The sequence below is a fragment of the Canis lupus genome, chromosome 14 (assembly GCF_003254725.2).
Source record: "Canis lupus dingo isolate Sandy chromosome 14, ASM325472v2, whole genome shotgun sequence".
NCBI lineage: Eukaryota > Metazoa > Chordata > Mammalia > Carnivora > Canidae > Canis > Canis lupus.
In genome coordinates, this window is record NC_064256.1 from 18,498,535 (window position 1) to 18,525,845 (window position 27,311).

General features: G+C 36.6%; 1 protein-coding gene across 6 annotated transcripts in view; it reads left to right on the forward strand.

The window, feature by feature from the left end:
- The first annotated feature begins 5,109 nt into the window (after nucleotides 1-5,109).
- The window catches only part of VPS50 (VPS50 subunit of EARP/GARPII complex), a 132,847-nt gene continuing 110,645 nt past the window's right edge, over nucleotides 5,110-27,311 (forward strand). For 3 of the 6 annotated variants that reach the window (XM_049093547.1, XM_049093544.1, XM_049093545.1), the window contains exons 1-2: nucleotides 5,110-5,270; nucleotides 12,369-12,437. In XM_049093547.1, coding sequence (XP_048949504.1) covers nucleotides 5,238-5,270; nucleotides 12,369-12,437 — 102 coding nt within the window. In that variant the 5' untranslated portion in view covers nucleotides 5,110-5,237. The remainder of the gene's footprint in view (nucleotides 5,271-12,368; nucleotides 12,438-27,311) is intronic. The other 3 variants (XM_025471357.3, XM_049093546.1, XM_025471359.3) reach the window with 3 other exon arrangements.

The window sequence follows — 27,311 nt, forward strand, 5'->3', positions numbered from 1 at the left end:
TTTAAATCAATATTAATCTCTAATTGCCTTCTTTAAAATAAGCTCTTTCCAGGGTTTTTTTCAAACGCAGTGCTGACTCATGATGAAGCTTTTTGGCTCGTAGGCAAATGAGAGAAATAAAGACAACGTAGTGAGTTTTTCTTAATGCTAGGTTTACTCAAAGGACTGATTTTTATTTTAAGATTTTTTGTTTTCTTTCGTGTTATATTTTAAAATGTCCTTTATTTTATGACATGGTTGATAACAGACACTACATAAATAAATGCCAAAGTGAATCATAGTTGTGATCTTTTCATGTCACGGCAAACATTAAAAATGACAATACTTGTACCAAATGCCTTGGGAAAGTGCTACGTGGCATATCCCCGACAAAGCCCCCTCTAGTGGCAGGTGGTAGGCATAAAGTCTTACCTGCCAGAGCAATTTCTGGATTCAGAATGTTTGCACAGGAAGCCATAGAAGGTAACGCTAAAATAGAACTTCAACTGTTGTCAGTTTTTACATGATTGCTAAAAATGATTTAAATGTTTTACTATTATATGAGAAATTTCCCACCATCAATATCTCACATCTGACTTGTAGCCTACAGAGGGGTTCTGCTCTACTATACTGTTCAGGGGCCTGTTTATTAATGTTAGTTATATTTACATTTAAAGTGAAAAGTCTGATTAATTTAAGCAATCCATATCCATGGTGATTAAATTTCAAGCAATGAAAGGAGCTGCTGTGTGTGTGTGGGGGGGGGCTAGTTTTCTTGGGGGTGGGCTTTTTTGTCACTTCAAAGTTTTTATTTATTTTGTTATTTATTATTTATTTATCTAGTTTGTTTAAATTGTAAGGTTGGTCTCATTTTGTAAGGCAAGCAGTCGCTACACAAATTTTATTTTATTTTAAGATTTTATTTATTTATTTGACAGAGGGAGAGAGAGAACACAAGCAGGGGGAGCGGCAGGCAGGGAGAGAGGAAGCAGGCTCTCTGCTCTGCAGAGTCAGATGTGGGGCTCCATCCCAGGACACAGGATTATGACCTGAGCCAAAGGCATATGCTTAACTAACTGAGCCACCCAGGCCCCCAGCTACATGCATTTTAAACACCTGCATTCATTATTTGTTGGTAGATATGAATATTTTGGAACGGTAAGAATTGCAAAGGTGGTAAAATGCCAGTGCCAAGGTCAATGTAGAATAGTGGAGACTAAGAATGGGGGAAAGAAAGCACTGTCTTATGTCGTAATTAGATAGATCCTAGGAAAGGTTATAGTTTACAGGTTACCGGGAAGAGTTGGCCGCTAGAGGACCATCTCATGGTCCTATGCCTCTGCTGGTATTCACTCCTTCACAGTTACATCTACAGTGCTGCCTCTCAGAAGCCTGGATTTACTGATGTGGCTGCTAAATAGCTATGCAGCAGTCTTCCTTCCTGGGCTCCTCTCCAGGTCACCGATTTACCTTCATCAACTGTTTTCCGCTACTGCTTGCTTAGAAAGTGTAGTTACCTAATCCTGGAGAGGCCACAACTTTGTCCTGCTTTGATATTTATTTATAGGATGATGTGAAATGTATCTTCTTAATCAAACCAGCTTTTATTTAAGTTTCCAAAGGCTCTTCTTGTTTGGGCCATCAGGAATATGCCCTTATCCTACTTTACTGCTAATGCTGCTGCCTTGAATCAGAATAACTGAAACTCAGCCCTGATGTTCCAATCTGCAAAAATGGGGCTGGCACTCCTTTACCAAGGGCCTATCACGCATGCAGTAAGCTTTCCTCAAGACTTGTTGGCAGACCATCCAAACTTTCTGCTAGTTGCCCTGGCCTATCATTAACAACCTTTGCAAATGTAAAAGTCATAAATAAGCCTTACATGCATTTTTGAAAAATGGAAATGAAATAACATGCTTCCCTTTTAAAAAGTATTTTTTAGGGCTCTAGGATTTTGTTGTTGTTGCTGTTTGTTTGTTTGTTTTTTAGTTTAATTTAGGAAGTTAAAAATGCATCCTGTATATCTCCATTATTTTCTATAATGTCAGGATATATTGGATTAGAAAATCAAGTTTTTTAGACAACAGCACTGATTTACATGTTTTCAATATTATAATTTGAACTTTTAGCAGACTGGATTGTTTATTTTTAGGTTATAATAAATAAGCTAAAACTTAGAATATTAGAGTAAAACAAAGTTTTAATGCTTTCTTGAATTTTCAGTGTCAAATAGACACATAAAATATTAATTTTCCCAATTAGGCTGATAGAAAAAGACAAAATATACATGGAATAAAAAAGATTTTTGTTTTGTCACTTGTCATTTCATGTATTGTATGAGGGGGAAATTTTGGGTTTGGATCTGGGTTGCAGTTCTGATTCAAGCTCTGATTTTAAGATGTGTGACCTTGAAATCATACATGTATCAATTTTCTTATTTCTTAAGAATGGATTTGAAATGCTAGAGCTGGTTGCCTGTGAGAATCACTGAAGATCTGAAACAAAGAACCTAAAAGAAAACAATAACAAGGGCATTCTCTTCAGGTGCATTTGAATGGTCAGGTTTGAGAATTATATGCTTTTCAACTAAATTATAAACTCCTTGAGGACCAAAACTCTATGTTAACTAACTAAAATGCTTAGGATATAGTGTTGCCTAGTGCCTAACAATCAAAAACTGAATTGGGTTTCATTTTACATGCTAATATAGTCAGCAGTTTCTGTTTCTTTTGATGCTTTCAGGGACTTATTATTTTAAAGATTGATTTTATTTATTTATTTATTTATTTATTTATTTATTTATTTATTTATGAGAGAGCGGCAGAGAGGGAGAGAGAGAGGGAGGAGGAAAGAATCTCAAGCACACTCCGCACTGATTGAGAAGCCTGACATAGGGCTTGACCCCATGACCCTGCCATCATGACCTGAGCCATAACCAAGAGTCCCCATGCTTAACTGAGCCACCCAGGTGGCCCTTCAGGGACTTCTAAATATTGAATATTTTCACTTAATAAGAACTGCCTGGCAATAAAGACTAGTGTAGGTAAGGAATGAACTAAACCAGGGTTGCCCAAAAGTGCCTGGAATTTTTATGGGCTTAGAAATAACAGAGAAGCATATAGGCAAACATAATTTCAAAAGCAATTGTTAAGCCCAATGATACAAGTATGTACAAAATGATTCTGTTGGAGCAGTGAACTGGGCAGATTTGTGACTATAATTCTTCATAATTGTAAGGTGCTTAACAATTTATAAATTGCATTCACCTACATCACCTCATTTATCCTTACAAAAATCTTAGGTCAAATATTACAACCTCATTTGTAAAAAATGAGACAAAGACAAACGACAACTCAGAGGTCAAATGACAGAATTTCAGAATTGGAAATAACCTCTATATTGTGGCTTCCAAATTTCAGTCATTTGCAAACCACTTTTATTATTTTGCTATATCTTACTACCACTCATTATTGTTTACCTAATATTTTTGATTACTTTGGCACACTTTAACACTTTTTCAGTTGTCCTACGAAAATTTTTTAAATCATGGGCTTTCTAATAAACATTAATTAAATGTAAATTCAAAAAAATTATTGGTACTTCAGGACTCACTCTTCAAAACCATACATGAAACTCTTACTTAAAACAACATCTGGATAATCAGTCCTTCAGTTTCTGTTTGCATGTCTGCAGTAATGTTAGGCAAGTTAGTTTCTCCATTACTTAGTTTCCTCATCTTTAAAATGAAGGTTAAGTGCAGAGAGAGAGAAAATAAATTGGGGATAATTGTATAACCCTATAGAATGTTTATGTGGATAAATAGGGTAATATATGTAAAGCTATTAGCAGACTTCTTTTTGGCAGAAGGAGAAGCAGGCTCCATGCAGGGAGCCCGACGTGGGACTCGATTCCGGGTCTCCAGGATCAGGCCCTGGGCTGAAGGTGGTGCTAAACCGCTGAGCCACCCAGGCTGCCCCAGAGTTCTTGACATGTGGTAAGCTCATAAATGCTACCTGTTGTTAGCTCTGGATTGCTTTCCGTCCCCTAGTAGTCTCATAATCGGAAAATTCTTCCTCTGGACGCCCGGGTGGCTCAGTGGTTTAGCGTCGCTTTCAGCCTGGGGCGCGATCTTGGAGACCAGGGATGGAGTCCCACGTTGGGCTCCCTGCATGGAGCCTGCTTCTCCCTCTGCCTGTGTCTCTGCCTCTCTCTCTCTCTCTCTGTGTTTCTCATGAATAGATTAAAAAAAAAAATCTTAAAAAAAAATAAAGTCCTTTCTTTTTTTTCTAGAGGTTTTATTTTTTTTAAATAATCTCTACACCCAACATGAAACTGAAACTCACAACCCTGAGATCCAGAGTGACAGGCTCCACCAACTGAGCCAGCCAGGCACCTTTGGGAAGTTCTTTCTTTCCTTTTTTTTTTTTTTTTTGGGGGGGGGGAGGGGGAGTTCTTTCTTAAATTAAACTCTGAACATCTCTCCTATCACTTTCCTCACTTTAAACGGCTAAAAGTGGAAATGAGAACTTCAAAGTGGCATGTAGACGACGACTATCATTATTGTTAGGCAGGTAGTGAAACGATAGGTGGGGGCTAAATCCTTGGGCTTTAGAGGTTTTTTTTTTTTTTTTTTTTTTTGCAGAGATCCCGAGGCTGAGGAAGAACAGCCCTAACCCTGGACAAGACTGTCTATTAGACCACGCCTTTCGTCAGGCCGAAGTCCAGAGCCAGACGGAGAGTCCCAGCTTCGCAGGTCCCTTCTGGGACAGACAGTGCCTTTCCTAGAGTTCTCGCGTCCTCCCCCCCCACCCCCCCAGACTAGGTTGGGTTTCCTCCACTACACTCTTAGCGGGAAGTCACGTCAGTCCGCTTTACATACTGTCTTTTCAACGCTTGTTTCCGTCGCTTAGTGCCTGGCCACCTATGAGCTAGGGTTTCGCCTCACCGAAACGGGGTGACCAAGAGCAAGTACCTCCGTAAAGACAGGCGGCCGCCGTGGTCAGAGCAACAAGATTTGCAAGCTAACTGAAGCGTCTCGGGAAATGTAGTACCTGAACTGTCCTCGTCGCCTCATTGCCGGTGTCCGTCGCACCCGGAAGACTACAGTTCCCAGCATGCTCAGCTCAGGAAAGGATGACCCGGGTTGGCAGCTCCACGTGACCACCCACTATGGCTTCCTTGTGTCCTGGCCAGCTGTCTGGTGGTTCGGCGTGATTTGTTAGTGCTTTGCTGTAGGGTACCACTTTCACGATTTCGACATGCAAAAAATCAAATCTCTTATGACCCGACAGGTAAGTCTCGGAGGCTGAAACAAAGGCCTCTTTCGTCTCTGCTGGTGGAGGAGCCTAGATAGTCTGTTTCTGGGCCGGGGCGGGTGGAGACCTAGGGTATGGCTGGTGGCAGGTGTCAGGGGCACTGGGAAGTCGGGGGCACCCTGGAAAACTCTCCTGAGCCACCGTGATTGGAGCCCTGCTCAGGCGGGCTGTCGCGTTCCTTTAGATAAGGTCAATGAATGAGTTTCAATGAGGGCTATCTTTGTCTCCCTTCCTTTCCTTTTGGCATCTTTCCGGTGACAGCCCCAGACCCTGCAAGCCTCCCTTTATCTAAGCTGTGTGTCGTCTGTGAGCAGATGGCCTGGGTAGGGAGGTGAGGTCTGTGTAATAGAGATGACCTGGAAAGAGTGGAAAAAACGGATGAGTTGAAGACAGAATTGCTAGCTTCATGACTTTGGGCAAGTTCCCAAACCTTGTAGCATAAATTTCCAGATGTGAGCATGAGAAATAATTATTCTTGTTAACCTTATCTTACAGTTCTGACAGTCACAAGTAAGTTAATGTATGTGAAATGATACTTTAAAAAATCTTTGTTATGGCAAAATAGTGGCCTTTTATTTTTTATTTTTTTATTGTCACAATGATAATTCATGAATAAAAGCTTTGGCTGTTTTTGTTTAATTATTCATATATGTTAGGGACTTCAAATAATGTCTCAGTTTCCTTCAAGGAAGAAAAGGCAGAATTTCCTTTTACATTCTTATTGGTTATGAGTTGGTTTTAGAAGTCAATTATTTATTCAACCCTAATATTTCACCAGAATTGGCCATTCTTTATTATCTTTATATGAGAGAAGTAGAATGTAAAGTTTTGAATCAGAGAATTTTGAGAACTCTGGAGAATATGGAGAGTAGTCATTTAGTGAAAGGTTCATTTGCGAGTTTTGTTGTTGTTGATTAGAAGGAGATTACAAATTCCAAATTAAACTCTTATTTGAAAGGTAATCTGAATAGGTTACAAATGGTAGATATCTTGTGAAGAATACATGAGTCCTACATGATTGTTTTACACCTTTTAAATGATATTGTTAATGTCATGAAAATAAAATTTTACAGATCTATGAATAATAAAGTATTTCAGTAAGTGGCGATCCCTCACATTTGTTGAGTACTGGTGTTATGTACGGTTCATACCACTTATTACTTGAGAATATTTGGGTCCTGCTTCATTTTGCAGTAGCTATGTGACCTTGAGGAAGTCACCAGACTTTTTAGAGCTTTTGTTTTCACATCTTTAAAATAGGAATAACAACATGTATCTCATGGGTTCAGCCTGGTGGTGATGTTCATATAATATGATGAAGATTAAGAGAAATAGGAGTTAACATATCTTCTGGGTCTTATCAAGGAAGTGCTTGATCACAGAGGTCATCTCAGCAGCTGTGCGGATGCTGGAAAGCAGGAAAGCTGGAAACAGGCTGTTGCAGTAACAACAATAGATGATTTCAGACTGACTTTTGGTATCTGTTTGATTTGGAGGGGCATCTTTTTGATTTTTAAAACAATATACACTTTTGAACATTTTACCACTACTACCCCCTAACCTGACTTTAGAATGCTGAATTTGGACTTTTGTACAACAGTAAAGTTTGGTCTTCTCTCATGTTGCACACTATGCATTTCTGTGTAATCATCACTGTACAGCAACTTTGGTGTTTTGTTGTTTTTAACCTTATTTTGTGATAATGAACAGTAAGAAAAAATACACAAGTCCAGATACCAGTGATAATACGTTTTTATCTTCTAAATGTAGTGGAATTGTTGTGAAAATGGTGACTCTTCAGCCTCAATCCGTTGCTTATTGGACTTGAGCGGGTCAAATCATTGCTTAATTGGTATAGAAAAAAAACTAAAGAACACATACAAAAAGCTGGAACTATACTGTGTAAAATGTGAGGTAAAATTAGGAGTTTTATACAGATTTTTGAAAAGATTTTATTTATTTATTTAGAGAGAGAGCATGCGAGAGCAAGAGCGCAGGCAGGGGGCAAAACAGAAGAAGAGGGAAAGAATCTCAAGTAGACTCCATGCTGAGTGCAGAGCCTGACATCGGGCTTGTTCTCAGGATTCCAAGATCATGACCTGAGCTGAAACAAAGAGTTGGGCACTTAACTGACTGAGCCACCCAGACGGCCCTACACAGATTTTATTTTATTTTATTGTTTTCCTACACAGATTTTAAGAGTCACCCTTATTATTTATGACTTGACTTCCACATATTTAATCATAACTAATACACATTTCATGAATCTTTGAGATATGAAAGTAGGGTGCTGCCTGGAGTTACACTGGAGATTTTTAATTAGTACTGTTTATCATTGGGTTAAATATAGTAGTATTACAAATAAATATACACAAAGATGTTTCTTTTTTGTGAGGCTAAAGAATATATTGATAGTATCATTAAAGTGAAGAGATATGAAGGGTCTATGAAACTTAGGTATTTTGGCATTTCAGCTGTAAGGATCTTGGGTTTGGAAAAGAGTGAGAGGGTGGGTTTTGTTAGCACTCTTTATTTAGATGAGGTCTGTTGTTCAGCTTTCTCTATTATGCTGGCCTCTGTTCTTTCAATTCATTCAACAAATGTTTACGGATCACTATGTGACAGGCACCATTCTAAGTTTGGGGGTGCAGCAGTGAACAAAACAGACAAGTGCTCAGGCAGACGTAGTGATTAATGTTTGGGAGGAATAGAGGATAGGGAGGCCTGGGAGTTGGCAGTTTGGGATCACTTATAATTTTAGATAGTGTGGCCATGAAAGGCCTCATTGAGAAGGTGACGTTTGAGTTAAAAACCCAAAGGACATGAGGAAGTGAACCATGTGGTTATTTGTGAAGAAGCATTCTGGGTGAAAGGAAGAGCAAATGCAGAGGCCTTCAGGCAGGAGCATGGCTGAGCAACATCCAGAGGCCAGTGTGGCTGACATAAAGCGAGTGAAAACAGTAGGAGATGAGGTCTGGATGAGGTCAGAGAGCTAAGGGCAGGAAGCAAGATCACCTAGGACCTCATCTTGACCTCATCTCCTATTACTTTTTCTAAAAGCAAAGCCATGCTTCTATTTTGATTGAAATAGCAAGCAGAGGATTGATGTCATTTTACGTATATGGACTTCAGAAAGATCTTTCTGGCCTTTTAAAAGAATAGATTGAAGAGGGAAAAAGAGCAAAAACAGGGAGAACAATAAGGATGCTATTGCAGTAATCCAAATGAGAGACAGTATGGGCCTTAACAGAGTGTTAGTGGTAGAAGGGTTGAGAAGAGATTGATGGTGGGTACACTGTAGATATAGAGTTAACATGATTTCTTGACAAATCGGACTTGGGCTGTGAGAGAAGGAGAAGCATCAAGGTTGATTCCAGATGGCTTGGCCTCAGCAATTGGAATTGCCATTTAATGAAGTGGGTAAGATTGAGGAAGGAACAGATTCAGGGAATGCAGAAAGGTTTTAGACTTGCTCATTTGAAAGCCTCTTTTGAATATTTAAGTGACAAGATAAAGTAGGCACTTGGCTAAGAGTCTGAATTTCTGAGGACAAACGCAGGGATATAGATAAAAATTTGGGACTTATGAATGCATATACGGTGTAGAACTGGCTAAGATCACCAATGGAATGAGTGTAGTTATAAAACAGGAGTCCAAAGTTGGAGCTTTTGAGATTTCAATGTTGAAAGATGAGGGGAAGGAATGCCTGGGTTGCTCAGTGGTTAAGCGTCTGCCTTCAGGTCAGGTATGATCCCGTGGTCCTGGGATCAAGTCCCACATCGGGCTCTCTGCATGGAGCCTCCTTCTCCCTCTGCCTATGTCTCTGCCTCTCCCTCTCTCTGTCTCTCATGAACAAATAAATAAAATCTTAAAAAAAAGATAAGGGGAAGAGGCAGGTTAAGGTGGATCTAGTGAGGCAGATTGAGGAGCAGCCAGTGGGGTAAAACTGCAGCCATCTCAAAGACCACCTCACCTGTCCCATATCAGATCCTCAATAAATATTTGTTGGATACATGGTGGATAAAGAGAACAACTAAGTAGAGTGAAGTCCAGAAGCCAAGTAAAGAATTTAAAAGAGGAGGGAGTGATCATCTGTGCTAAATGCTGAAGATGAATGACAGAAGATGAGGATGAGCCTTTGGACTGAGCAACATAGAGGTTATCAGGTACCTGACAACAGCACTTTTCATGAAGTGATGGGGAGGAAGGCCTGTTTAGAGTGGGTTTGAGAGGAATTGAGGACTAAGTATAACCGCTATGTTGAATTTTACTGAAAAGAGGAGGAAGAAATCACCTCACTTGATTTTTGATCTTTGGGACATTAAGTTGCTGGTCTCGTAAATGGAAATAGAAGATTGATGTAGATGTAACAGAAGTAGTCTGAAGTGTTAATCTGCTTTGGCCAAAGAAATAAAGTGCAGAGGCAAGTATTATGTATGCTGAATTTTGTATAAATTTAAATGGGGGAAATTTATCAAAACAAATACCAAATGCAAAAGAAAATCAAATAATGGTTAAAGATTACAGAGGCAGTTTCAATTTCATAAAAGCCAGGTACTGCTTTTGTTACAACTCTGACTTCCTGCTTTAGAAAAGTGAGGATAAAAATCATGACTTCATTTTTGTCAATAGAAATTTATAAAGTTGCTAATCAAAGGATTCAAGATGTATAATCCTAAAATACACGTGAGTGTCAGATGTGCTCTGAGACATTTATGTAATTCTTCATTTCTGTTTTGATAAAAGAAAAACATTTCTCTGTGAGATCATAGTAATATTCAGAATAATGGCTAACATGTAAGGAATGCTTGCCATGTTCCAGACACTGTTTTTGGCCTCTCACACACATTATCTCCTTTACTCCTTATTATTGGCCTCTGCATTATTGTTACATTGATTAGAACATAAAGACAGGTAAGTTAGAAAAGTTGTTCAAGACCGCAGAGCCCATTCCGTGTATCACTGAGCTCCTCTACTTCCTAACATATAATAGGGTTTCCAATGTTTACTACTTTTATTTTGTATGTCTGGTAGAGGGTTGCCATATATTAGGAGCATATCATTATTGTATGGGGTGACTAATTTGGAGGTAAGGCCTTTTCCTATATATTAGTATACATCACTTCTTTACAGCTCAGGTATTGATTTCTTTACTCATTAGCTCTGGGGAAAAAGAAAATTACATGTGATATATTCCTCCAAGAATTTCCTTAGATTAGTTAAACACATCTATATTTTTTAAAATGTTTGTTTAAAAAGGCATGGCAGGGGCTCTGGGGTGGCACAGTAGTTTAAGAGACTGACCTCTGGTTTCAGCTTGGGTTGTGATCTCAGGGTTATGAGATTGAGTCCTTTTTCTTTCTTTCCTTTCTTTCTCTCTTTCTTTTCTTTTCTTTTCTTTTCTTTTCTTTTCTTTTCTTTTCTTTTCTTTTCTTCTTCTCTTCTCTTCTCTTCTCTTCTCTTCTCTTCTCTTCTCTTCTCTTTTCTTTTCTTTTCTTTTCTTTCTTTTCTTTTCTTTTTTTTTTATGAGATTGAGCCCTGCCTCAGGCTCTGCACTCAATGCAGAGTCTGCTTCGATTCTTTCTCTTTCTCTCTGCTCTGGCCCGCCGTGCTTGCGCACTCACTCTCTCTCTCAAATAGATAAATCCTTTTTTAAAAAAAGGCATGGCAGTTATATTTAAAAAATGTATTTTGGAACGGTCATGATTTTTTTTTACAAGATTTTATTTATTTATTTGAGAGGGGGAGAAAGGGAGAGTGGGGGTGGGAGAGAGGGAAAGAGGGAGAGAGAAAGAGAGAGAGAGAGCAAGAGCAGCAGGAAAGAGAAACAGATTCCAATGTGGGGCTCAATCCAAGGATGTTGGGGTCATGACCTGGGCTGAAGGCATATGCTTAACTGACTGAGCTGCCCAAGTGCCCCGGGATGGTCATGATTTTGAATCAAATTTTGAAGTTTGGCACTTGTGTGTGTATGTGTGTGTGTGTGTGTGTGTGTGTGTGTGTGACAGAGAGAGAGAGAGAGAGAGAGAGAGGGATAGAGAGAGAATATAAGAGAGAATGAAAATGAGAGAAAGCTGGGTGGGGTGTTCTGGGAGTAAGGGAATACTTGGGGGTGAGGCAAAGCACCTTGTCATAAAAAAACTGTAGTGATCACTGGTCATATTTTGTAATAGGGAAGATAAAATACAGGGCTCTGTAATTTAAAATTAAGCACGTTCTGATGTAAGTCTCAGATAGTCAACCTAAGTATACCATATGTTTTGTTTACTGAGGACATCAGAGGGCCAATATAGGGCATCTAAAGGACAAAAACACTCTTCAGATTTATGTGCCAGCTAATTTTGCTTACAGACTAATATTACAGGGATTTTTAGGTATTTGCCTTGAATAGCCAGTATTTAAAAAAGAAGCTTTCAAAGAAAAGTGAGATTGCTAAGCTTCTTTCTGTCTTGATAACTTTCCCTGGTACAAGTGAGAGTTTCAGAATCCCTCACTTGATGTGAATATAGAAACAACCTAAAGAACAGTAGAAAGAAGCAAGACATGAGAGTTAAGTCTCAGTTATGCAGTATAAATTGGGTGCATTGGTGAGAGATAATCAGGTAGAATGAAGGTATTTATGTATTAATTAAGCGATTAGCATTATTCAAAAGTCTTTGATGAGCTCAGCTGGTTGGTGTATTGTATCAGGAAATCATAATACTTGGTCCTTCTTACCAGATGAATTTGGTAATAAGTAATAGATAAGTGCTTTTTAGAATGCTTTTTGTCATCCAATTTTCTTTTCTTTTGGTAGTTTTTAAACCATGGTTAAGTTAGACTTCAACCATTGTTGTGAAGTTGCCATATAATACTTTTATTTTAAATTTCCAAAAGTACATCTTTACTTAATTTAATAATAGTGCTATATGTAGTGAGTGTTGTTTTTACAGCGTATGTTCTATATATTTTAAAGCAGGAAAATTCTATTTTTAAAAAATAGATTTCTATTTTAATAATTATGTTCTATTATTTTACAGTTCTGCAGCATAATTAAAATTCTTTTGTATTTTATTATTTTATTATTTTTTTAAGGGTCTGAAAAGCCCTCCGGAGAGCCTTAGTGATCTTGGTGCCATTGAGAGTCTCCGGGTCCCTGGAAAGGTATTGATCTACATGTGTGAGCATGACTTTTCACTTCCTTAAAAAATAATATTGCCTTTGGGTAATAATTGATTCACAGAAGCTTTTCCTCCCCACAGGCAGATAGTAGTTATGATAAAGCTAGGTAAATTTTTATAGGATAGTAGGCTTGGGGCTTGTTTTTGCTTTCATTACTCATTGAGATATAGTATGATTCATTATAGTGAAGCAGAAAATGCAAAATTGATAGTTTATTATTGTATCAAATTCTTAGCATGAAAACTGTTATATATATATATAAACATGTATGTGAAACTTATTGATTTATCTGCTGTAATTTGGAGAAATAAAATAAAAATAACTTTTTATGCTGTAACACTGAACCAAAAATCATCGTTAATTATGTTTTTGTTATGGTGGAGAGATTTTTGAGAGGGTAACTAAAGCATAATTTATACTAAATTGTAGATATCTTAGATTTTAATCCCCTGATTCATGTAAACTTCTCAGTTTACAAATTTAATAAGTATTATATGAAAGCTAGCTGGCTTTCCCTCAGAAGAATTATTAACCATTTTAAAAAAATAAATAAATCCCTGCTGTTTCTCACTCCGGGGTGTTGCCACTTGGAGCGCCTTGTGAATAGCAGCTCCATCACAGATCAAAGCTTCTTCTTCTGAATGTCTGCTCTGGTGATTTTCAATTTGAGGATCATATTTGAAAGTATAACTTGTTTTCTGTGTCTGACATCTTAATACATAGGGTTTGTTTCTCTTGGTCAGCAATCATAAGGCCTTTCCTGACACTTCAGTGTCAGCTGCTTAGGAGAGGGATATCCTATTCCTATGAGGAGCCTTACCCCCTAATGTGAATTTTGTATTTATAGCTTAGCTTTTGTTTTGGGTCAGACTCAAACATATTCTATAAATATGATAAAATTCTAACCGGCCCATATGCATTAAATGACTCAGACAAAAACATCAGATGCATTTTGAACAGTTTTGTATGATATTATAAAAGATTGTTGCATCTGATGAAATTGGGAACTAAACCAAAACCATAAATCCTAATTGAAAAATAATTCTTTTTATTTCTTTGACTCAAGCAAACCATCATGCATTAGGAACATGCCTTGAATTAGGGTGAGTTAGATGGTTCAGAATCAGTGTAAAATTGATGAGAACCTCTTTAAAAAATACATTATTGCATAAGAATGTTCTATTGTTTTTAAACCTTGCAGGAACTTTGCTTGTCTTTAAACCATGCGCCTTGATGTTTTTCTAGTAGGGGTAGGTAGTGAATTTATAATGATCTCATTACCCACTCTTCTCACTGTCCCCCCACCCTAGCCCCATCTGGTGCCTGTGGTATGTAATTTGAGATGACTGGCTCTGGGTAGAGAGGCCAGGCTGGGATCACAAGGTCAGCAAATGTAAATGCTTTGGGTGATGATTAAGCTTGGGGCATTGGTCTGATTGACATACACTAAGAAGCTAAGTTAGTAAAACTGTAGAACAGTTCATAGAAAAAGTTATCAATGCAATCAATCAGCTTAAATGTAGCTTCACACTAAGAAAGCTCATAAACCCCTTGTTCTCACTGTGCATTCTCTTGAAACATCACAAGTGCTACAGGGTGAGCAGACTGCTGCCTTCTACTCTGGGCACTTTTGAGATTTTAAGAGTTGCTGGGTCCAGAGATTTGCATAGCTCCAGTCAGTACACAAAGTTTGACGTGGGTTAAGTCCCAGTCAGGATTGAAATGAAGAGTTAAAGAGACTCATTGTTCGGAAATTCCCTTACCCACAGAATAGCATGATATAACTTTAATGCTGAATGTATGTTTCATAATTTATTTTATTTTATTTTTCTTTAAAATTTTTATTTATTTATGATAGTCACACACACAGAGAGAGAGAGGCAGAGACATAGGCAGAGGGAGAAGCAGGCTCCATGCACCAGGAGCCCGACGTGGGATTCGATCCTGGGTCTCCAGGATCGCGCCCTGGGCCAAAGGCAGGCGCTAAACCGCTGCACCACCCAGGGAACCCGTTTCATAATTTAGATGTTACTTTATAGTTAGGTGATATGTTTTCTTAAAAAAAAAATTCTTAGATCACCAGAACTTCATCTTATCACTTGAAGTGTATACTCTTTGGCCAACATCTCTCCACTTACCCCACCCCGTAGCCTCTGGTAACCACCATTCTGGTCTCTGTTTCTATGAATTTGGCTTTTTAAGATTTAACATACAAGTGATGTCATACCGTATTTGTCTATCTCTGTCTGACTAATTTAACTTAGCATAATGCCCCTACTGATCCATCCATGTTATCACAAATAGCAGGATTTCCTTCTTTCTTATGGCTGAATAATATTCCATTGTATATATGTACTACATCTTCGTTATGTATTCAACTGTTGACTGACACTTAAAAGTTGTTTCCATATCTTGGATATTATAATGCTTCAGGAAACATGGAAGTACATGTATCTCTTTGAGATCCTGTTTTCTTGTCCTTTAGATATATACCCAGAAATGACATTGCTGTATTTTTAATTTTATTGAGGAACCTTCATTCTGATTTCCACAGTAGCTGCACCAATTTACATTCCCATCAACCATGTGCAAGGGTTCCCTTTTTCCACATCCTAGCTAGCACTCATATCTCTTTTCTTTTTAATAATAACCATTCTAGCAGATGTGAAATGATACCTCATTGTAGTGTGATTTGCATTTCCCTGATGATGAGCAATGGTGATATATATTTTTACATGGTTTGTTTTTTTATACAGTTGCCTTAAAATTAATGTCATGACTAGTTCTTGATCACTTGAACTTCTATGACTTCAGAAAATGACCTTTATAATGAGTTTTTCACATTATGGAAAGTATTTCAACAAAATCTAGAACATTAATTTGAAATGATTATTTTTATTTTTAAAAAATATTTATTTATTTATTTGAGAGAGAGCATGAGTAGGGGGAGAGGGAGAGGGAGAGGGAGAAGCAGACTTCCTGCTGAGCAGGGACCCAGATATAGTCTTGATCCCAGGGTCCTGAGATCATGACCTCAGTTGAAGGCAAATGCTTAACCAACTAAGCCACCCAGATGGCCCTTATTTTTATTTTTTAAAAGATTATTTGAGAGAGAATGCTCATGCATACATGAGCAGGGAGTGGAGGGGAGGGAGAGAGAATCTCCAGCAGACTCCCCACTGAGCACAGAGCTGAAGCATGGTGTGGGGGCAGTGCTGGGTCTCACCACCCTGAGATCATGACCTGAGCTGAAATCAAGAGTCAGGTGCTAAACTGAGCCACCTAGGTGCCCTGAAGTGATTATTTTAAAATCGTCTTTTCCTTTAATAAAAAAGTAATATATACTGTGAACAGAAAACATGGTAAACAGAAAAAAAAATATCTTTAAAAAATCACCAACATAGTCAAAGTTAACATTGCCTTTTGGTCTTTTCCTTATGCATATTTAAAAATTTATTAAACATCTGTTTTCTGTTAGACATTCTGTAGGGACTGAATATAGCAGTGGAAAAACAAAACTCCTCTGTTGCCTGGGAGCTTAGTTCAAGTGGAGGGAAGATAGGCAGTAAGCAAGGTGATTGTGAAGTATGACAAATACTTTGAAGGAAATAAGGTGATGAGATAAACCCTGAAGCTGGAGGCCCTTTCACATGGACTACTCAGTGTAGGTTCTTCTCTTCTCCATTTTTTCTTTTTCAAAAATGGCAATATATTCTACAAATTATTCTGAAGCTTGGGTTTTAAACTTAGTAAAATCTAGTACAGAAAAGAATGCTTATGGTATAATACTAGGTTTGAAAAGCAAGCTGCCCAATAATTTGGCTTGGATAGGTATTTTTTGAACTTGATTTATACCTGTCATATTGTCTGTTATCAAAAAGACAAGGAATAACAAGTCGGTGAGGATGTGGAATAGCCCATGTGTGCTATTGGTGGAATATAAGTTGGTATAGCCACTTGGAAAACAGCATGGAGGTGCCTCAAAAAATTAAAAATAGATAATATGTACAGTTTAACAGAAAAAAAATAGTATTACTGTATGTTCCAGCAATTCTACTTATAAAGAAAATGAAACCAGTAAGTTGAAAAGGTATATTCACCCGCACATTCATTGCAGCATTATTTACAGCTGCCAAGACATGGAGATAGCCTAAGTGTTCATAGATGGATGAATGGATAAAGAAAATGTGTGTGTATATGGGCATATGGCATGCACACACATACATACAATGTAATGTGTATGTATTACTCAGCCACAGGAATACAGTCTTGCTGGAGTACCTTGGTGGCTCAAGTGGTTGAGCATCTGCCTTTGGCTCATGATTCTGTGGTTCTGGGATTAAGTCCCACATCAAACTCCCCACAGGGAGCCTGCTTCTCTCTCTGCCTATGTCTATGCCTCTCTCTTTGTGTCTTTCATGAATAAATAAAATCTTAAAAAAAAAAAGAATACATTCTTGCCATTTGTGACAATATGGATGGACCTTGAGGGTGTTTTGCTAAATAAGTCAGACAGAGAAAGACCATATGATCAAATACTATATGATTTTACTTATATGTGGAATCTAAAAACTAAACAAGACAAAAAAGAAACAGGTGCATAGATACAGAGATCAGAGGCGGGCGAGGAGAGGTGGGGCAAAATGTGTGAAGGGGAAAAGTATAAACTTCCAGTTACAAAATAAATAAGTCGTTGGGATATAATATACAGCATGGTGACTGTACTTAATAATACTGTTTTGCATACTTTCAAGTTCCTGAGAAAATAGATCTTAAAAGTTCTCATGTAAGAAGAAAAATTCTGTATGTCTGGTGATGGATGTTGACTAGATTTATTGTGACGATCATGTTGCAGTATATAGAAATATTGAATCATTATGTTGTGCATCTGAAACTAATTAATGTTGCATGTCATTTGTACCTCTCAATAAAAAAAAAATGCATCACTGTCTTAGTTTGGGTTCCCCTAATATTCCTAATGCAAAAAGTAAGAAACAAATCCAATTTATACTACTTAAATAGTCAATGTAAGTACTTGTATAACAAAACTTTTATTTTTTTAATTTATTTATTTATGAGACACACACACACACAGAGAGAGAGAGAGAGAGAGAGAAGCAGAGATACAGGCAGAGGGAGAAGCAGGCTCCATGTAGGGAGCCTGACGTGGGACTCGATCCCAGGACTCCAGGATCTGGCCCAGGGCTGAAAGCGGCGCTAAACCGCTGAGCCACCTGGGCTGCCCTATAGCAAAACTTTTAAACGTTAACTTCATCTAATAGCTTTACCTAACTCACGTGTATGTACATAGAACATAAAAAAAGATATCCTTGATCTTTAGATAAGGACCCATTTCTTTTTCCCCTTGTCATAATGTCTACATTGTAATAAGGAATTGAGATTTCCGGGGGGGGGGGGGGGGGTGGGGGGGGGAACGGATGTTGCAAGAAGGAAATAGTTTATAGTTTAGCTTGGGTTGTGTTATGTTAAAGGTTCTCGATGGGGGGCCTGGATGGCTCAGTTGGTTAAGTGTCCGACTCTTGATTTCAGCTCAGGTCATGATCTCAGGGTCATGGGATTGAGCCCTGAGTCAGGTTCCACACTTAGTGGGAAGTCTCTTGGAGATACTCTTTCTTTCTCTTTCTCTCCCCATCTCCATCTCTCTCTTCCTCTAAGTCTCCCACGTGTGTGCTTTCTCTCTCAAACAAATCTTTTTTTAAAAGTTCTGGTATAATGAAGAACAAATAGAAGGGAAATATTAGGATGAATTATGGGAAATGGCTGTTTGTCTAGGTTAAAAATAAACTAATATTGGCAAATTTCATGTGATGTGACTTCCTAGAAAGAGGAAGATGATGAAGGAAAACTGAAGGGTGTTAGGTGTGCTTGAGAATCCAGAAAGGACTATTGATTGATTGATTTTTTTTTTTTTTAAGAACTATATAAATTTTGAGTGGGAAGAAACCTTAGAAATTGTCTTGGTACAATTTCTGCATTTTATGGACAGGATGATACTGTATCCCATTTCAAGAGATGTGAGTCAAATAATAATCCATATACTGGAAATTAGGAATTTTGGTGGAGAAAATAGAAAGAAAAAAATCAGGATTTTTTTCTGAACTTTCTTTCTTTTTTTTTTTTTTCTGAACTTTCTATAGAAAAGGAAACTTTGAGAGAGTTCAAAAATCTTAGCTTAAATTGTTCAGAGGCAACATCAGTGGTGTACAAACTTTGCTGCATGTTAGAATCACTAATAACCAGGGCCTCCCCCATTCTAATTAAGTCACAGTTTGTGGGGTGGAGCCAGGTGTCAGCAGTGGTTAGAGATCCCCACGTGATTCCAGTGTGGGGCAGTGTTTGGGAACTTTTGGCCACGTGGAGGTTGTGATGACAAGAATGGAGAAAGGGAAACCACAGGAACTGTTGTAGAAAAAATTTCTGAAGTTTTATTGCCAATTTTTGTGGGAAAGAATAAAGAGTTAGTGATGACCTAAAATTTCATTCCCGGGTAATGGATTATGTTATATTTCAAATTAATCGGATTTCTATGCTGAGGTAAGGATATAAGAAATTAATCTATACATTATTTACTGACTAAATTTGTTATCTTTGTAAAGAAATTTATACTTTTTGAATTATATGAAAGGTTTTTATTTTACATAATTGGTTATAAGACTTATGAAAACTTGAAACCAAAATTTATTATAATATATAATAATCACAATAGCTACAGGGTTAGTAGTCACAGAACTTATTAAGATTGCACTCAAAAGAGTATGTGTTGAATCCTGATTAAAATGTCAGTAATCAGAATCTTATAAATCTATATCTTGACTTTAAACACTTTCCCATAGTTCTTCCATAATGGTTGTATGTCATGAAAAGAGACTGTTAAAAAAGTACTAATATTAATGTCGTAATTTTTCTGGACTACTGCCTTCTGATATTATTCTTTAAAGATAAAGTTTTTTTGTTTGTTTTTTAAGGCCCTGATTTGACTGACTCATAAATACAAATTGAATTCAGCTAGGTTTGCTATTACATGATTGGTTTAGCTAGGCCTTTGATTTTTTTCACTAAAGAAAAATATAGGCCAAGGGAACAAAAGAAATCTCTGTTGCAGTCAAAACTGGAAAATATATTTGTCTAAATATGAGAAGGTATTTTTGTTTGTATACTTAATGTATTCTACACATATTTATTGAGTATCTTTTCATATACAATGTTCTGGGAATTTTCGCAGAATATTTTCTTGCTTGTAAAATACTAATGTGAAGATAAATGGATTTGGCTTGACTTCTTAGCCTTCATGAAAAAGAATCCTAAAAGCACACACTAACTACAAGCTTTTTGTTTTCAGAACTTTACCAAGATATGAGAAAAGTATGTTGGAATAAGAGTCAAGAGAGCTAGGTTCAAGCATTGAGGTCAGCTTAATGAAAGGAAGTTGTCTTAATTGCCTGATTAAGGAGAAGATGAGAGCACGAAGTGTAGGAAATGAAGAAGGGTTAAATTTGAGAGACTTTTTAAAAGCAGAATTTAGGACTGAAGATTTTATTGCATGCGGAAGGTGAAGGTATGGGAAAGACTGTGGTTTCTAGATACGGTATTGAAGGTGTTGTGATGTCTTTTCTCAGAATAGATAGTATTTCTTCTTTTGGAGGATGGGTTTGATGAAATGTTTTTAAAACTGATAGAAAAAAATCCACATTATACACTGGACTTCTCAATTTTTACTTCAGTTTGTGATGTGTCTTTTCTTTAATATTAGCCTCCAAATGGGCAGGCATGTGGCAGGCAGCTTGATGTTGTTCACTGAAGTTGAGAAATTTTTAAAGATAGCTTTATTTTTTTAAATTTTTTTTTATTTTTTATTTATGATAGAGAGAGAGAGAGAGAGAGAGAGGGAGAGAGAGAGGCAGAGACACAGGCAGAGGGAGAAGCAGGCTCCATGCACCAGGAGCCCGACGTGGGATTCGATCCCGGGTCTCCAGGATCGCGCCCTGGGCCAAAGGCAGGCGCTAAACCACTGCGCCACCCAGGGATCCCTAAAGATAGCTTTAAAAAAACCTGATGTCTCTAAAGCTGTTATCTTTAATATTTTTCTGTTCATAGAAATACATTTAGAAAAATACCTATTAAAGATATAACTGTTGAGGGACATCTGGGTGGCTCAGCAGTTGGGCATCTGCCTTTGGCTCCGGGCATGATCCCACAGTCCTGGGATCAAGTCTTGAATCAGGCTCCCCACAGGGACCCTACTTCTTCCTCTGTCTTCCTGCTTCTCTCTCTGTCTCTCATGAATAAATAAATAAAATCTTAAAAATATATATATATATGTATATATATATATACACACACACACATATATATGTAACGAGTAAGAGAAGTAAATAAAAATATTTGGCAGAGTATCACATATGAAAGGTTAGCTTTTTAATTTTGTGTTTTTAATATATGTTAATAGCTATATTTCTGAATAAAATCAATTCTTATTCATGATCTTTTTCTTTAAAAACAAATATGTATGTATTTGGAATGCTATTATTGTGTAAAAAATCATTAAAATACATTATTTCGACACTTAAATGTTTTATAAAGCTGGATTAAAATAATACCACTTTAATAACCTTCTAGAAAAATCTATAAATCACTTTACAGAAACCTCCCTTGAAATTGTAACCTCACCAGTATTCCACTAGATGGCACTGAAAGCCTGAAAAAACCCTGAAAAACCCCAGGTAGGCTTTAAAAGCTATGTTTTATTTAAAATACACAAACGCAAATGGATGATGAGCCGACTGCTTTGATGGATCATTATTGTTGTTCTAATGGGATTTTAAGAAAATGTACCATTTCCCCACGTAATCCGACATCTGGCAATTCATTAAAATTTATATGGTATATGTATGGTTTTAGGGTATCTGATATTGAATCCTGTTTCATTTGGAGACAAAACCTATTTTTGTTCAGTGATTTATGATTTTTATGATACTGATTGGATATTGAAAACTTTGTGGTTTTGTTCTTCCTTTAGCTCTGTGTAGATTTTGGTAGCCAAACATTTTTTGCTGTCATTTATCTCTAATATTAACTTTGATAAGACTATAATTATTTTTAGAATTTATTATAACAAAGTAGCTTTTTTATGTTGATTGACGAAGAAATGTAAACAGTAAGAAAAAAAACCTTTGATAAGATTTGTCTTGGTAAACCCCAATTCATGCTTTATAAGAATAAAATTTCTTTTTTTTCTTCCTCACTCCCTCTCAACACAATGCATTTTGCCATTCAGGTATGTTAATGTGAACCGTAGTCTAATAAATTAAGTACAGAAATGGAAGTTGATTTGCATTTCATATTTTTTATTCTATCCATTTTTTGTGAGGTTTTAAAACTTGACCTGTGAAATGGAGATTTTGCATTCATCTTTTTGTTTGAATAAAAAGCCTACTACTGAAGATTATGTTTCCAAGCTTTCTTGTGAGTTTAAAAATTAGGTTAAATTGCTTTTCAAAATTAAAGAGAAAATTGAGTTTAATAATGGTAAGGAGAACTGTGAAGTTGTCATTACTCACTTTTCATGCTTATGAAAGTGAATAGAATGAAAAAATTTGAACTTGAGTGGGTATTTTTAATTTTTTTTAAAAGATTTTATTTATTTATTCATGAGAGACACACACACACACACACATACCCCGGGTATTTTTAATTTGTGTGTTATTTTGTATAATTTAAAAGTAGTAGTCAAATGCAGAATTCCTAGGTCTTTTTTTTTCTTCTAAACTTGAATACAGGGATCCCTGGGTGGCGCAGCGGTTTGGCGCCAGCCTTTGGCCCAGGGCGCGTTCCCGGAGACCCGGGATCGAGTCCCACATCGGGCTCCCGGTGCATGGAGCCTGCTTCTCCCTCTGCCTGTGTCTCTGCCTCTCTCTCTCTGTAACTATCATAAATAAACAAAAATTAAAAAAAAAAAAACTTGAATACATTCCCTTAAGAGATGAACTCTTAAGTGGGAAATAGCTGTATAAAGTTATAGCCTAGTTCCTTAAAAACCATAAATATACTGGAAATGTTTAATAACACCTTACAGTTGGGCAGCCCAGGTGGCTCAGCAGTTTAGTGTCGCCTTCTGCCCAGGGTGTGATCCTGGAGACCCGGGATCGAGTCCCACGTCCGGCTCCCTGTGTGGGGCCTGCTTCTCCCTCTCCCTGTGTCTCTGCCAATCTCTCTCTCTCTGTTACTCTCATGAATAAATAAATAAAATCTTAAAAAAAAAATAACACCGTACACTTGAGGGCTCCAATTGTTTTATAGACATGAATCCCCAGTTCTCATGAACCTTTTGTTATGTTGAGAGGACAGATGGCTTGGCTAAAACAAAGATGTTTACTCAAATTTCTGTTACGATTGTTTTCTTTTATTATGATTGTTTTTCTTCATTTTTCATAAAGTTACATTTATGATGTGCATTTGATATTTATATTCATGTAGCTTTATCCCAGAGATGATCAAAATGGAAGAAAATAGGCTAGGCAAAATTAGATGCAACTCGCAGTGTATTGTGACTGCTGAAAAAGACAGCCTCTAAAATATTGACTAACCTCTTTGTTTTCTCCCCCTTTCCTAAAATAATCCTGCTCAGTTTATTATGTTAAGAAAATATTGAATATTTATGCTTACTTTTTTGATACAGCATCTGGCATAGTGATATGTGTTAAGATATCTTATTTTTAGTAAAGGCAAAATATTCTAGGATATATAAAAATATATTGTATTAAAAAAAATCTCAATTGTTGCATTTTATTGCCTCTTGACGTACATGTAGATGCTCCCCTGACATTTTTCCACCCTGGGAAACCACCCTCTGCCATTTAACCTGTTCTATGCAGTTACAGTTACAGTTTTTATTTGTGTTTTGCTTTGTATATGCTACCTTATTTCCCCAAATTTCTAAGACTTGAAATTTCACATACTGTCTCTTCTCGAAATGGCACCTTTTCCATCAAATGTGAACTCCATGCCCTTTGGTGCCCTAGGATTTGTGTGTTCTCCTGAATGTGCCACCTTCCAGGGGATTGCTTATGCATCTGACCTTTCCTTACTTTAGCAGCTAGTTTGTTTGTTTTTTTTTACTTAGCTTTGTTTCTGTATGACTTAGTATAGGGAATTCTTATGTAGTGGGAATTTTTAAAAAAATGTTAAATTGAAATACGTGACTTGATTGAAAAGGTATGATAATGGAACTTTGAAAGTAGGCAGGTTATTTCCTAATGATAGTATAGAGAAGGACTTGTTCTTTTTTGCCACTGTATTTTCTTATCCCCTTTCCAGTTAAGTTCATTACTTTAATTATATTTTTTCTTCAGTTTATTTATTTATTTATTTATTTATTTATTTATTTATTTATTTAAAGATTTTATTTATTTATTCATGAGAGACACACAGAGAGAGGCAGAGACAAAGACAGAGGGAGAAGCAGAGGAAGAAGCAGGCTCCATGCAGGGAGCCTGATGTGGGACTCCTGGTCTCCAGGATCACACCCTGGGCTGAAGGTGGTGCTAAACCGCTGAGCCACCAGGGCTGCCCTTTTCTTCAGTTTTAATTTGGGAGTAAGCAATGTAGTTCTTTAAATGTAATTGATTACCGCTAATGGGCAAGTTGTGGCGAATTTTGATGGTCTATAGTTTTGGTATATAATCTCTGGATTTTCAAGTTTTATAGAGCATTTATACTAGTCTAATATGTATTTGTGAGTTACTATGTGACTTAAAATGTACTATAAAATAAAATCCTTTAAAGAATTGTTATAATATTCTGTAAGACTAAAATATTTTATTCTCAAACTTAGCTTATCAAATACTATTGTAACTTTAAAAGAAATCACATATTTTAATATGGTATAAGGAATTTCATTTGTTATTCTGGTCCCCTGATTTTGCCTTTTAAATTTTATTGCAGGAAATCTTTTGTTCATTTTGTTTATGTAAAATTTTGCCTCATACATATATATTGGCTTGCAAAGTTGGTTTTAGGTGAAGAATTACATATTTTTATCCATCTCCAATTCTAAGAAACCAGTTTATATAATGGCAAAATTATGGAGTAATTGTGGTAAGAATATACAGTCTTGCACTTTCTGTTTATTTTTCTAATTTACATGCTTAATATGTCTCTAAAATTATTTAACATTTGTTATTTCTAGTTAGAAGAAAGATCTTTTATTAAGAGTTTGTGGAAAGTTTTGACTATCAAGGCAACATATGGTCTTTTCCTTTTTTTTTGTTCTTATTTTCATACAGTTCACTGTGTAAATTAATTTTTAGTTAGATCAGTGATTGTTACCTACAGCGTGCCTTGGCACTACAGCGCATAATTATGGAGAAATCTCAGTTCTCAGAATGTGTGTGATGGGATTGAGCAGGCCGTGCTAACATTAGCAAGACATGCAGAGAATGATCAGGTACAAGCAGAGTCTTCTAGCCTTCAGGTGCAGTGGGAGTAAAAGGAACAAAGTGATCAGTACCTAGTTAGAATGGAGTTTGTCTGAATGAGTTCAAATGCATATTTTCACACATGAAGCCACTAAGTTGTCTGGAAGGAGAGGGCATTTTATAGGGATATAGTTTTGGGGATATGTTTTGGATTGAATTCTACTTTGTGTGCTATGTTTCTTTTTCTGCCTTTCTTGGTTTTATCCTCTCCTTAGTCTAGGTTACTTAGAGTGTCAGGTGTTATGTGTCCATTCTTTGAAATTATACGGGATAGTCTGCTTTCTGATATAATTGCTTAGTTCTCCAAGAAGGAATGGCACTTGACCTTTTATATAAATATACAGATTGTACTCTTTTTACAGATTCATTACTTTTGTGAAACGTACACCTATGAGATATTTATAAATGAAATCATGTTTTCCCTTTGACATTCTTAATAACTTTAGATATTTGTTTCACTGTCATTTTGTGTGTGATGGTGGGAGCAGTGTTTGTGTAAATGTCCTTTATAGGTGAGAAAAATGAGGCACAGAGAGACTGTGTTAATACCAGAGTCACAACTAAAACCTAAGGGTCTTTACCTTTAGATCAATTAATTAGGTAGTATATGAAAAACCTCAGTGTGGAGTTATATGTCATTGACATTTATATATTTAAGATTGGAGTGTTCATTCATTGCGGTCTATTTGAATTTTTTGCTTGACTTTGTCCTTGATATTTTCAGTCTTAGCAATTTTTATGAATCTTCAATTTTTTTTTTTTTTTTGAGAGGTACCAACTACATTTGTTTGTTAGTGGTGCTGTGAAATTCCTAGGGAGGCAACATTGCCATCTCCTTATCTGGGTCTCTTTCCCTGCCTCAGCTTGCAGAGTCTGAAACTGCTATTTCAGATGCCTGTAGACTCTTAGGGAGGGAGATTGCCAGGAATTTCTGATCTCGTTTTCCGTGTCTCACTCATTTCAAATTCTTATTAAATGCTTGGAGGTTGCCCATGAGTAGCCTCGTTGAAAACCTTTCTGTAAGTAGTGTGTTTTTTTTTTTTAAGATTTATTTATTTATTTATTTATATTTTTATTTATTTATGATAGTCACACACACACAGAGAGAGAGAGAGAGAGAGAGAGAGAGGCAGAGACACAGGCAGAGGGAGAAGCAGGCTTCATGCACCGGGAACCCGGCGTGAGATTTGATCCCAGGTCTCCAGGATCGTGCCCTGGGCCAAGGGCCGGCGCTAAACCACAGCGCCACCCAGGGATCCCAGTAGCGTGGTTTTAATCCAAGTTTGTTCCTCAGTACCACTGTCTAGGGTGCAGATTAGTATGTGTATTGTCCATAACCATGCCAGGCCCCCAATAGCAATGCAGCTCCCACTATAGGATGCTGGATTTCACTTTACTCTTAGTTTTGGATTGCATGCTAAATCATTGATTACTGTATCTTTGACTTTTTTTTGTTGTTGTTAATATATTTTATAAGTTGAGTTATGGTACAAAAGAGGCATTTTCTTTCCTATGCTATTTTAATTATTTATGCAGATTTCATTTTTGTGTGACTTTGCTTTCTCTTTTAAATTTATTAGAATTTTAAATATAAACAGTTAACTATTCTCTTGAGTTTCAGATTTATTGCTCTAATATTTTCTTTTATCTTGAATCTAAGAGGAGATAATCTTATAATTAATAATTTTACATATTTAAGTTATAAATTAGTCTAAAAGATGTATAAGCTAGTTTCTTTTTTATAAATGAAAACCTATGCCCTGCAATAAAATAATCTAGAGTATTTCTGTTTGCAAAATTATGTTCTCTAATTGACATTATAATTTTGTGGTATTTAATTAATAATGATTTATTAAGGACTTTTGTTAAGTATTATTTTAATCACTGTAAAATTATTTTAAATATGAATTTCTTTTGTGTTCTTAAATGTATTTGAGATTAATATGAATAAAAATCAAAGGACTAAATTATTATATGTCTATAATAATGTGTTGATTAATTAGTATGGCAGAGAGTATCTGAATTAATGATATTTCTCATTTAACTGAAGGTTTATCCAATTATGCAGTGAAATTACATAGGATAAGTATGCTGACATTAAGGGTAGGGATTTGTCTCTCAAGCTCTTTTTAGTTGTGTAAATCCATAGAAGCCCCATTCTGTATCATTAGAAAGAAAACATTTTATCAAATACAGAGCTTTAGATTCATAATCAGATCATTAATTGAAGTATCAGCACACTTTGAAGGAAGCCTCATAGGATTACAGAGCTAAACTTGTGAATCATATCTGGAGCCAGTATTTCTTAGTCTAGCAGTGAGATTTCTAGCACAAGGAAGGATGGATGTCTGCTCTGCTCAGG